Source organism: Rhagoletis zephyria, unplaced genomic scaffold (assembly GCF_001687245.7).
Source record: "Rhagoletis zephyria isolate East Lansing unplaced genomic scaffold, Rhagoletis_zephyria_1.1 Rzeph_scaffold_00752, whole genome shotgun sequence".
Lineage (NCBI taxonomy): Eukaryota > Metazoa > Arthropoda > Insecta > Diptera > Tephritidae > Rhagoletis > Rhagoletis zephyria.
Genome location: NW_016157836.1, coordinates 14,058 through 25,842, shown reverse-complemented (window position 1 = coordinate 25,842; position 11,785 = coordinate 14,058). Strand labels below are relative to the sequence as shown.

The 11,785-nt window shown below is 33.0% G+C and overlaps 1 protein-coding gene and 1 long non-coding RNA gene across 2 annotated transcripts in view; both read left to right on the top strand.

Annotated features, from left to right (window-relative positions):
* The window catches only part of LOC108361387 (homeobox protein homothorax), a 171,272-nt gene extending 166,160 nt beyond the window's left edge, over positions 1-5,112 (top strand). The window contains exons 6-7 of the mRNA XM_017613996.1: positions 2,262-2,320; positions 4,805-5,112. Coding sequence (XP_017469485.1) covers positions 2,262-2,320; positions 4,805-4,965 — 220 coding nt within the window. The 3' untranslated portion in view covers positions 4,966-5,112. The remainder of the gene's footprint in view (positions 1-2,261; positions 2,321-4,804) is intronic.
* An 80-nt stretch (positions 5,113-5,192) lies between these two features.
* On the top strand, positions 5,193-7,329 carry LOC108361386 (uncharacterized). Its single transcript, XR_001847288.1, has 2 exons — positions 5,193-5,735; positions 7,267-7,329. It is a non-coding gene; the product is annotated as an uncharacterized LOC108361386 (long non-coding RNA).
* Positions 7,330-11,785: the final 4,456 nt, after the last annotated feature.

Below are 11,785 nucleotides of genomic sequence, written 5' to 3'. Positions count from 1 at the left end.
AATGACAAAAAAACTGTAGCGGATTTCTTTGTGCTGCTTTTCGCGCGCACTTAACCCATTCTCAGCCTTTAAGCCAAAGCCAAAGCCTAAGCCAGCGCAGCGTTAACAACAATTGATCAGTTTTGCAATCATTCCGCTGATTTGGCTTGTGAATTGCGTGGATTGTGCGGATTTCATAAATTATTTATAAAATAATGCGTGGCGACTGTACAATGCTTGCTTTTTTTCGCGTGCATTTATGCGTGCGTTTGTTGAGGGTTTTCAAGCTGCGGCACTTTTTAATTTTAATAAATTCTCACAATGCAATATTTCATCAATGTCGGCTTTATTTGTACTTTGCTCAAGTTTTTGTGATTATTGTTGTTAGTAGAGATGTCGCTGTTGCTGTTGCTGTTGCTGCCATGGTTATTGCTACGTACAAACGTTTGCCAATTTAGTTGTAAAACACCGCCATAACTTTAAAGTAATTATTTTTTATTATTTTCTACGTCAATTCATCGAGCGGTAGTTGGTGAGTGGTGGTATGCAGCTTACAAGCCGCCGCGCAAAGTAGGGTAGGCGGCTTCAGCATGCCAGGCAAAGGAAGTAGTCTGAGTTATTATGTTGGGTTTAAATTTTTTTTTGCTCATTTGAAAAAATTGATTGCATTTGTTGTTCGCTTTTTCGAAAATTCATATTTGCAAGTAAGTTTTTAATACTCGTTATTCAATATAGGATGAATATAGACGATTCTTATTCAATTTGATTTAAGGACTATAAAGGCTAAGATTACTTTTTGTCATAATGACACATGGGCCGTCATAAAATGTAAATATAAGATAAAGAAGTATCGTTGAGCCTGGAAATCCCGGGAAAAATTTCGAAATGTACCAAAATATATCGATATATGTATAACAAAAAATCCCGATGCAAAGCCGAAAACATTGCGGCTCTCGAGGGGAGCTTCGCTATTGACGAGTCTGACATAACGCTACCTCTCGTGAATGGTGTGTAACCCTTCGTTACCAAGCTGAACAAGCTCCATAATTTGATTCGGTTCGGAAAATTCGGTTGCTATACAGGCCCAGACGCGCGGTCTGCTAGGGAGCTCGTCTCTGTGCACAGCAATAAAGTCTGACCCATGCCACATATAAGCGAATGCCTCCTGTTACAACTTGTCTGAGTGCTCCTCGGTGCAGGAGACAAGTGGCTTCTACAATATACTTTGTAAACCCTACAAAAAGATTTTCCAGTAGTCTGCAGAGATTTAACAGTCAGGGTGCCCTCATCCAGCATGGCCAGCGTAAAGTACTCTATGGCCGCTTCACTAAAAGTCAATGGCGACAGATAAGTAGCCTATGGGATAGGTTCTGTGCCTCTTCGACTTATTAGAGGTATTTTTTGAAAGATCGGCTGCTCCTTAGCAAGAAAGTCAATTGGCTGTCCGTGGAGTATTTCGTGTCTATTTGCTTAGCCTAATTTGATGTAATGCCCGAATAGGGCCTAGGGAGACGGGCCGCCTGCATACTTCGCACCGGTGTAGCACTTCCCTGCAGGGGTTTGATTTACCGGTAACTCCAGAGAAAGGCTTACCCTCCGATTGTGCAGTGACCTAAGAGGAGTGGTGTTAGGCAGTTTAGGCTCCAACGGCGTTAAAGCTCTCAGCTTGGCTTTGGACTTGGTTTTATTACAGGGTCCAGAGGCCGCACTTATACCTATGCGGTGATACAAGACACCATACTAGGTCTTTTTCACCTACCTTTGGCGTAGCAAATCCTCTTACTCTCGGATACCTTACCGTTAGAATACAGTCTGAAAACCCTTGACTGCGAACTATCTAATGGGAATAGAAAAACCTAAGACACCCTTGTCAGCCACCCGGTCTAGAGCCATAATATTTGGTAGAAACTGTATCATCTCTTTAAGGATGCGGTGCACTTAATTCACACCCTTCTATCGTTCGGTCCTATAACAATAATTGTAGATTGGCGCTTATAGAACTTGTTAGTGTCTGGCCGATTCTCCTTTAATTTGTGTCCTGCGCATTAATGTTGTCACACAAAGCGGAGGCACCGACAGTTTTGCGACTCCGAATGGCGATTGTATTTTGATGAGATGCTGTTTTTCATGGCAGAAATACACTCGGAGGTTTGCCATTGCCTGCCGAGGGACGACGACTATTAGGAAAAACTTTTTCGTTTTTTCATTCGACCCAATATCTTTTATTATTTTCAAACAAAAAGAATATCTCTAATTTTCTTTTTTTCTTTTATTCATTTCAGGTTTATCAACGCGAGGCGAAGAATTGTTCAGCCAATGATCGACCAATCGAATCGAGCAGGTAAATAAAAGCTGTTTATTATATTTATATTACTATTGCGGTGTTTACATTGGACGATTTGATAAGCAACTTTAGAGGCGATTTGTTGAATAAAAAGTTGACTGCTTTCAAATTCATTGGAAGCGATTAGTTGAAAGGCCGTTGACACTAGGCGATTTTTGCTTTCAACTTATAGTAGCCAGTAAAATCGGCTCATGTAAACACCGTATAATGGAATTTTCATACAAGAAAATTCTTGAATTGCCTAAGTAATAAAAAGTTGCCATAGAAATGCATACGGTATTTTATTTTCAAACACATATTGGCACTAAATCCAAGGCTGAGGTAACATATGAGTGCTGGAAATAACAATATCTACATACATACATTTTCGGTATTTTAAAAATATTTGCTTTTTCAAAAATATGAATTTTATTTTTATTTTTTAATAACTGGAGGTATATAATATAAATTGGTCTATTAATTTTTTTTTAGCACTTAAGAATTTAACAATTATATTTGGCCATTTGAAAGCTGAACATAATATTTTAGAAAATTTTATAAGTTTTTGGCCATAAAGAACCTAAACATGATTTTTAGAACACTTAAAAATTGGACATCAATTTTTAGTTATATGAGAACTAGACATAAATAATTCATTGCTGAATGATGACTGACATATAAATTTTGAGCGTTTAATAAAAACTAATATGTAGAAGATAAGAAATTAGCGATAAGCTTTTAAAATAACCAAATTTATGTCCACGTTTTAAAAGACCATATAATTATGTCCACTTTCTGAAATAACCAAGAAATATGAAAATTTTCAAAATTACTATTTTTTATTTAACTGACCAAAGATATGTTTTAAATTTTTAATGATAAAAAATTTATGTCCGTACTTTAAATTACTAAAACAACTGTGTCCTTTTAAAGTTACCGAAAATGTATTTTTAATTTTAACTAAACAAAAATTTATCTTCGAGTTTTAAATGAATATAAAATTGGGCAGTTTTAAAGTTTTGAAAAAATTATGTTCAGTTTTCAAATAACCAAAAAAGGCATTTCCAGTTTTTACATTTAAGCGTTCATATTAGAGGGCTGCATGAATTCATTCAAACTTCTAGCCAAAAAGAGTACAGTAGATTTGAATACTTTACTTCACATACAAAACACTCAGCTTTTGGAATTTTATAAGTTATGAATACACATTTTGTTTTATATTTTCTACCTTCAAATGGAAGAATGTGAATGAATGAATAGAAAACATTTAAATCATCCGAACTCATTTCGGTAAAAGTTTTTTTCTACAAACAAGTTTTTTCGTATATAATAGGAGCGCAGCAAAACATACATACATACATATGTATATTTTTGGATATTCATACAAAAAATTGTCATTTATTTCAATTCAATTTATTTTCACTTTGTTTAAATATTGTAATGTCGACACAAACATCAGAACAGCTATTCACTCAAATTCAAAAAATTTCAAGCCAAAATCATTCATTCGTTTTGTATATGAATAATTCATAAGCCATTTTGAATGCATTCATGCAGCCCTCTAGTTCATATGTAACTCACTGTTGCAACTACTGTCACTTGATAGCCAAATCTGCTGTCCCACCATTTGTTTTATTCCTTTCACTTCTTCACATTTGGTTTAATGTCTACATAAATTAACTTAGTTGCTTTCTACGGCTACCATAGCAAGAAAATAAAATTAAAATCCTCACTTTCACGCTTATACTATTACAACATTTGACTGCTTGATTAATGGCAATGCGCTCAGTTAAAAGCCAACTGATGCAAGAAAGAGGAAGCAACATGAGAAGCGCGAGTGCATTGTCTTTATTATCAAGTAGCGAAACACACAGAAAACGTCAAATGTGAGACGCTATGTCATTTTTGCAACACAAGGATGAGATAGAAGAATATGTAAGTGCTTCCTAGCAAGAATACTGCAAATCAAGCAGAATAAAAGGAAGCTCTTGAGTGAAAAGGACATTTGTCTTTTATGTGCGAAAATTGCATTCGACTAGGAGATCCTTACTTAGCAGCTAAGTATGGCGCAGGGCTTATGCTTAACTACTGGCCTCTACAACCTCACCAAACTCGTCACACATACTCAAAAGCTATAAAGCTTATATTTTATGGCGGTGAATCTTCCATGTCAGCCACCATGACGACCATTTCATTTTATACTACAATACGTGCTCCAATGCGAGTTAGTGGCAACCGAAGCTGTCTCATTGGTTGTAAAAGCAGCGACTACTTAGTAATGAGCGCGCGCTTCGTTATTATAACTAGAAATAAGAATTAATAGCTTCAGCATGAAAGCCATACACTATGGCGATGTTTTGCTAGATTATAGAAAATATATACATTTATATATAGATATATGCACACTACTTAGATCTTTTCTTAAAACCAGCAAAACCCCATTTTAATTAAGTAAAATTATAACTTCTGATTATTTTGTTTTTCTGCTCCTCTTCATTGCAGTTTACACCCCACATCCGGGTCCATCACCATACGGCCATGATGCCATGGGCTATATGATGGACAGTCAAGCGCATATGATGCATCGTCCACCTGGTGATCCGGCGTTCCATCAAGGCTATCCCCATTACCCACCCGCCGAGTATTATGGCCAGCATTTGTAATTAACCGACGCAGTTGAGAGTCAGGACTATAGTCAAAGTCATGGGCAATCAACTTTTGAGGTGGCGACAGCGACAACAGCAGCATCAGCAGCAGCAGCAGCGGTGGCATCGGCATCGGCATCGGCAACGACGGCAGCAGCAGCAACAGTGGCAACAACATAGCAAGAGAACAATTAAAATAAAAAGGAGTTAATATAAAAAGAAGAATTACAAATAAATATAAAAATATCACTAAACTATTGAAATAACAACAAAAAAGCCAAAAAATATATTTTAAAGCTAAATCAACATTCAAATATCCGATTTAAGGAATAAATCATTTGAAAACTCACCTCCACTGCTGCATGAATGCTGATACAAAACCACCAAACCCATAAACCACGCAAATTCACTCATCTCACCGAACTTCGACTACAACTGCAATTTCAGATTACTCCAACTGCAACAGATTCAGCTTCCGCATTTCAAACTGTGTTTCATCGGCAAGCATCATCAACATAAGTATGGATGTGTGTATATCAACTCTACCAATACATGCATTGAAACTAGTATCTTCGTGCATACACTTTCGCTTTACTATTGCCTAACGCCTCATATACGTAATTGGATTTTAAGCGTAGCAAAATTACTAAAAAGAAAATAAAATGTATTCATGTAAAAAACTGCGATAATTTCTAGAAGCCAATCAAACCGAGGAGACCTTAACGGATTTGGCACACTCAAGCATTTTAGTTTTGAAGAAACGGCTGTAGGTTATTTTTACATGAAATGTAAGTACAAATGTATATTAAATGTGGTTGCTATATTTTTTTATTTAGGTCTTAACTATGTAGTAGTGTAGAGGAAAGTAAGCCCATTCTAAAAACTACGTAGATTATTCAGATGAAGGACTGTAGCTCAAACATATGTATGTATGTGGATGGAGTAGCTCAATCGGAAGGCCGTGTAGAGTATACTAAAATGACACATCTTCTTGTATTGAAACGTCAAAAAAATAAGTGCATATTGCCAGATGTCTCAGACAAGGACAGTGACAGAATCGGGCCGTCCATTATAAAAACCGTGATTTCGTCGATGCAAAACCGCCTATCTTGCGGCACTCGAATTATACAGGAGAGCGTAGAAACTGTTTTTCTTTAACTAATATTTTACAAATTTGTTGAATCAGCTCTTGAGGAAATGTATGTTGAGAAAGTGTTGCTTGGAACCGTTTTAGAGATGCAGTGTAACATGTAATCAGGAATAAAATCGAAACTTTCAAGACGCTGAGCTTATCAGTCATTTGCAGTTTTGCCTGCAATGGCGTTAATAACCAGAATTGGAATCAACCGCAATGGATCACTAAAACGAATGAGCCTAGCACGCCCTCTAGCTTCCCAACTAATGATGAGAACCCCATAAAACATAACGAATACCTTTATTGCGATTTCTCAGTGATTTAATTCAAGGATAAGGCCTAAGTTCCGAAAACCGCAGGCAAATAACTCCAAATTGGGGCAAGAGTTGCGTCGAAAATCTTGGGTTTCCTATTAAATGAGACCACATCTGCTTTGCTGTGCTTGACGGACAGAAATCGACCCTTAACCATAAGCAGCACATCAGCCATAGACCGCTTACGACCAAGGTACAGAGGTGGAGTAGGAAGACTGCATCTTGTGGGTGTGTGCCTGTTCATTCGTCGTTGCAACAGGCTTTGAGCCACTCAGCCGCGTACGTGCTGTACAACTTTTCACAAATATTTTCGAAATAAGGATTTCTTAAATCTCTTTCATTTGACACCCATATAAAAATAATTCATTTGATTTGAAATTTCTAAATCGGTGATAGACCCCGCCAAAAATAATATCGAACTAAAGCTTTCTTTAACTTCTCTCGTTTGATAATTCGATTGAAATATGTATGCATTTCATTTAACTTTTTAATTAAATTTATATTGCATCTTCCAAAATATTTTCGAAAAGAAGCTTTCTTAAATCTGTCCGTTTGACACCTACGCTGATTTACCTGAGTTTGAACTACTACACGCGTCGCAAGCCTCTTCCACAATATTTTGGAATTAAATCTTACTCAAAACTCTCTCGTTTTCAAAATAAGCCGCTTTTGAGCTCTTTCGCTTGACACCCACATTGTTGTAATGTTTTACTGAGCTTATTAAGTAAATGATTTTTTTTTTTAAGTGGCAGCTTTTAGGCCTGTTAGTTACGAATGTATATTTCATTCTCAAGAAAACAAAAATATACCACACACTTATTTCTTCAATTACTTAATATGAAATGAATTTTTCTCTTACTTTCTTTACAGCAAACTGTTCGGAAAGCGCTTATATCATTACGTGAAAAAATTACAAAACCTATGGAAACTCACCAAAAAAAAAAATAAAAATTAATTTGCCAGGAAACCTACAGATCGTGAAAAATTAAAAAATAATAAATGTAATTACCTATACAAAAGCTTTTGGCTCTATATAAAAAAAGAAAATTGAAAATACCGAAATTTGTAAAAAAAAACCACAGCAAAAGATATTTGATACTAATTATGTGTATGTATGTAAATGTAAAGACAAAACTATAACTTCAATTCACTTTAAGTTACTATTCAACAGCTTTCAAAAAAGTTTTCAGTACACACATATTGCATACATTAGTGATCAGCTATATTTAAGAGTACTGTTACTTAACAAAAAGACCTAAATATTGTAAAAGCCGCAGAATTAAATTCTAATCTATTTGTGAATATCTTTTTCTCATGCATTAATACGCTTGAACTAGATTTTTTTTTAAACTATAATCATTGTATAAATTTATTTATGTACATACTTTTTTTAACTGCATAGTCACCCTCACCACCACATATGTATGGTCACCCTTCAGCAGGCAGTTTAGTCGAAGTTTAAATTTGAGTGTATTTCGCGGAAAGTTGTTGATCTCCTTACTCAATGCGACTTAAAAGCAAGTACTCGGCAAAAAATAAAAAAAAAATAAATAAAAAATTATAAAAAATAAAATTAAATTTGTAAAAAACAACGCAAGCAAAAAATAATAATTCAATGAAAATATTAAATAAATTGTGGCAATATCAGTAAATTTAAATAGTAAAAATATACATACATAAATGCATACATAACAAATAAATAAATGAATGATTAAAAAAATAATAATAAAACACATACCTACAAGCATACATGTATACATAGTAGATACTAATTCTAAATCACATAAATAGTTGCATATGTACACGCATACACTATCGAAACGATGATATTATTTTAAACCTTAAATTGTGTTTGCGAAAAAAAGAAAACAAACCCAAAATAAGCATGCACAAGAGGACGAATATTAAAAGAAAGTTGCAGAGTCAAAATTTGCAAACATTGTAAAAATTCATAAAGAGAAAGTAAATAATTATGTATTTAATATAAAAACAAAAACAAATCTTGCATATACCTACCAACTTTATATAGGTTTAGAATTGCATATGTAAAATATTAAAAAAAAAACAAAAATACAGTTAATTGTGAATACCTACACTTTTTGCAAAATCCAAAAAAAAAAAAAACAAGAAACACTCATCCAAGTCAGAAATTAGAAATTTCTCGCTAGAATTAATAGAGCACACCCACAACACAAATAAAACAAAAATATATAAAGTTTTTCAAATCAATTTTATTTTCAGTGTAACAAAAATATGTGTGTATTTGCAAATGAGCCGAAAGAAATGCAGAACTCAATTGCTAAGAAATCTACTTAACAACCAATTAGGCGAGTACGAGTACGAGTAAACAAATGAATGTAAATGTAAAAAAGGAAATATATTTGTATGTGTAGAATAAAAAATTGTGTGAAAAATAGGTGCGACTGGCCTATGAATTTAATTTAAATTTAAATTTAATTAAAGTAAAGTAGTTTAGTTGCAAAATTTGCGTTAGAAGCGAAGAAAGATGGTAAAGAACAAAGAAAATAGCTAAATGAAAATGATAGCGAGCAAGTAAGATAGTTTAAAAAACAAAAAAAAAAACAGAAATCTTTAAAAAATGCCTTGCACAGACACACGTAAGCACTGCTGCATTAGAAAAAGAATGGTGAAATTATTATTAAATAAGCGCTTGGCAACTAAATAAACGGAAAACCGCTGTACATAAAGGAGAAGGCACGAAATTTTTGATAGATATAGCATACAAGTGTACATATTTTTTGTTTCTACGAAATTCACCAAAAATTATTATTTTGTCAGCAGTGGCGAACGCGATGTTCCGGCAACACAAAAATCTATATATTTTTTTTTTTTTAAATTTTTTTATCAAAAACGTTTTTTGTTTGCTGACTATGTAAGCTCCTATATATAGTGACTTGAAGAAGCACTCACATGTTAATTTTTTTTGTGATTACGTTTTTTTAAGAATACAGTTTTTAGTTATTTTTTTTATAAACATATTGCTTATAAAAAACCAAAATATCGTTAGCTTAGAATGAACATTTTCCAAGTCTAATTTTCATGAAAACTCGAAATTGGATGTAGGCGCGAGGAGAAATTAAAAATACGTCGTTTCGTTTTATTGAATAAATGGCAAATGTGCTAAGTCCAAAAGAGGCGCCGAAAATTCGCTAAGCCCAAAATAATACGGAATCGTTTAATAAATATTTACTTAGAAACTTTTCGCTCTAAGCTAGCGATATCTCAAAGTTTCTAATTTTTTTGAAATTTTAGGGTATTAAATTAAATGGCTTTGTTTGAGGCAGCTAAAAATTGGCGTAAAATGTTAATACTATTTTTATCGCCCGTCTCTTCAACAAATATTTTATAAAAAAATAAGAAAAAATGTTTACTTGAAAAATATTCTCAGAAAAAAATTAAAAAGTCAACATGCGAGTGTTTATTTGAGCCACTGTAGGAGCTGTTTTTAGCGAATTTGTTCTGCTTTGCGAAACGTTAATCATTTTAATACATAAAAANGCAAAAAATGTTTACTTGAAAAATATTCTCAGAAAAAAATTAAAAAGTCAACATGCGAGTGTTTATTTGAGCCACTGTAGGAGCTGTTTTGAGCGAATTTGTTCTGCTTTGCGAAACGTTAATCATTTTAATACATAAAAAAACAATTGTTATATACTATAGTTAAAAGAAAAATTAAAGGCAAGAAAAGAAATTTTAGTTTTATTTAAGTTTAAATAACATTAAAGCTGAATATTAGTTTTAGTAAAAATCGCTTATAATTTTATTTAAAAAAACCAAAACAAAAGAAAGTAATAAGGAAAAGAGAGGAACCATTTAGATTTGGTCCACTTGAGAGCGCAAAAGGAACGAGAGAGAGAACCCACAATCTTGCTTTATAAATATTACTAAAAAATTTAGTTTTACTTTTAGGGCGTTAAGTCTTTNACCAAAACAAAACAAAGTAATAAGGAAAAGAGAGGAACCATTTAGATTTGGTCCACTTGAGAGCGCATAAGGAACGAGAGAGAGAACCCACAATCTTGCTTTATAAATATTACTAAAAAATTTAGTTTTACTTTTAGGGCGTTAAGTCTTTTTTCATCACATGAACAAAGCCAACAAGCCAACCCTCACCAGCTTTCTCCACGCTCTCCTGCCCTTTATCTTTAGATCAAATTTCGTGCGGATAAAAGTGTGTTTCCTGTGCGTAAATAATGCAAGCGTGGCATAGATATGTAAAAAGTAAATTTTGATTTTATTTCGCAAATAAGCGCTGCTACTAAATATTATTTTAGTTTGTACACATTTTTCCTTTAAAATAAAACACACACACACATAGTTATAACTAAAAACCGAAAGCTTGCTGTACATTATTTAGTTATACATTTCAGCAAGCCAAGAATTTTATTCCGTGCGTGCATCTGTGTAAATTTTTGAGTTGTTTTAAGCGCTAAAATTCTATATTACTTGTATAATGTTTTGTTTATACATATATAGTATATAAACTTACACACACACACACACACATATACAAACAATGAAATGTACGTATGTATGAATTTGCAATTATTTTAATTGCACAGTTAAATTACGTTTATTTTAATTACTATAATTATTATAATTAAAATAATTACTTTCCTTCTGTTTGTATGTAGTATTGTTTATTTTACCTGCAAAAAGGAAAAAAAAGAAAGAAAGAGAAAATCATACTGAAAATTGAAAAAAGTACGAGTATGCGGAATAAACTATGTAGATGTATAATTTTAATTAATTTACTTATAATTACACTATTATTAGTTATTATTATTATTATATTATTAAAACAATTATTGAAATAAAGAAATGAAGGATTTTAAAGAAAATTTAAACACAAACATATTCGTTTTTTTATTTATTTCGTTATTTTTTGGTTAAATTTTGTTTTGTTCGATTCTCTTGGGTTTGCTTTTATATGGTTTTACGAAACTGGGTTTTCCCTTTGCGTACATATTGTTATCTAAACGTGAAAACTTGCCAAGGGCACGTTTTTAATTTTTCAGGAGAGACGGAAAATCGACGTAGTTTCGCATTTTCTGTCGTTCTGTTTCAAAAACCAAATTTAGGAAAAAAGGAAAAATTTAGGTAGCGATATGATAATCAGTTTACGAATTTGAAAGATTTCAATGTGGAAAAGTTTTAGGGTTTTTCTTTAAGGCTGCAATCAAAAAAACATTGACATAAACTTTAAAGGATAATACTCGACCTCACTATATCGAGCCTTAACCGCCAAAATAACGTAAGCGACATTTTTTTCAAAATTTTATTTTTGATGCAGAAATGCATCTAGATGCTCTAGGAATATTTCTGCATCAAAAATAAAATTTTGAAAAAAATGTCGCTTACGTTATTT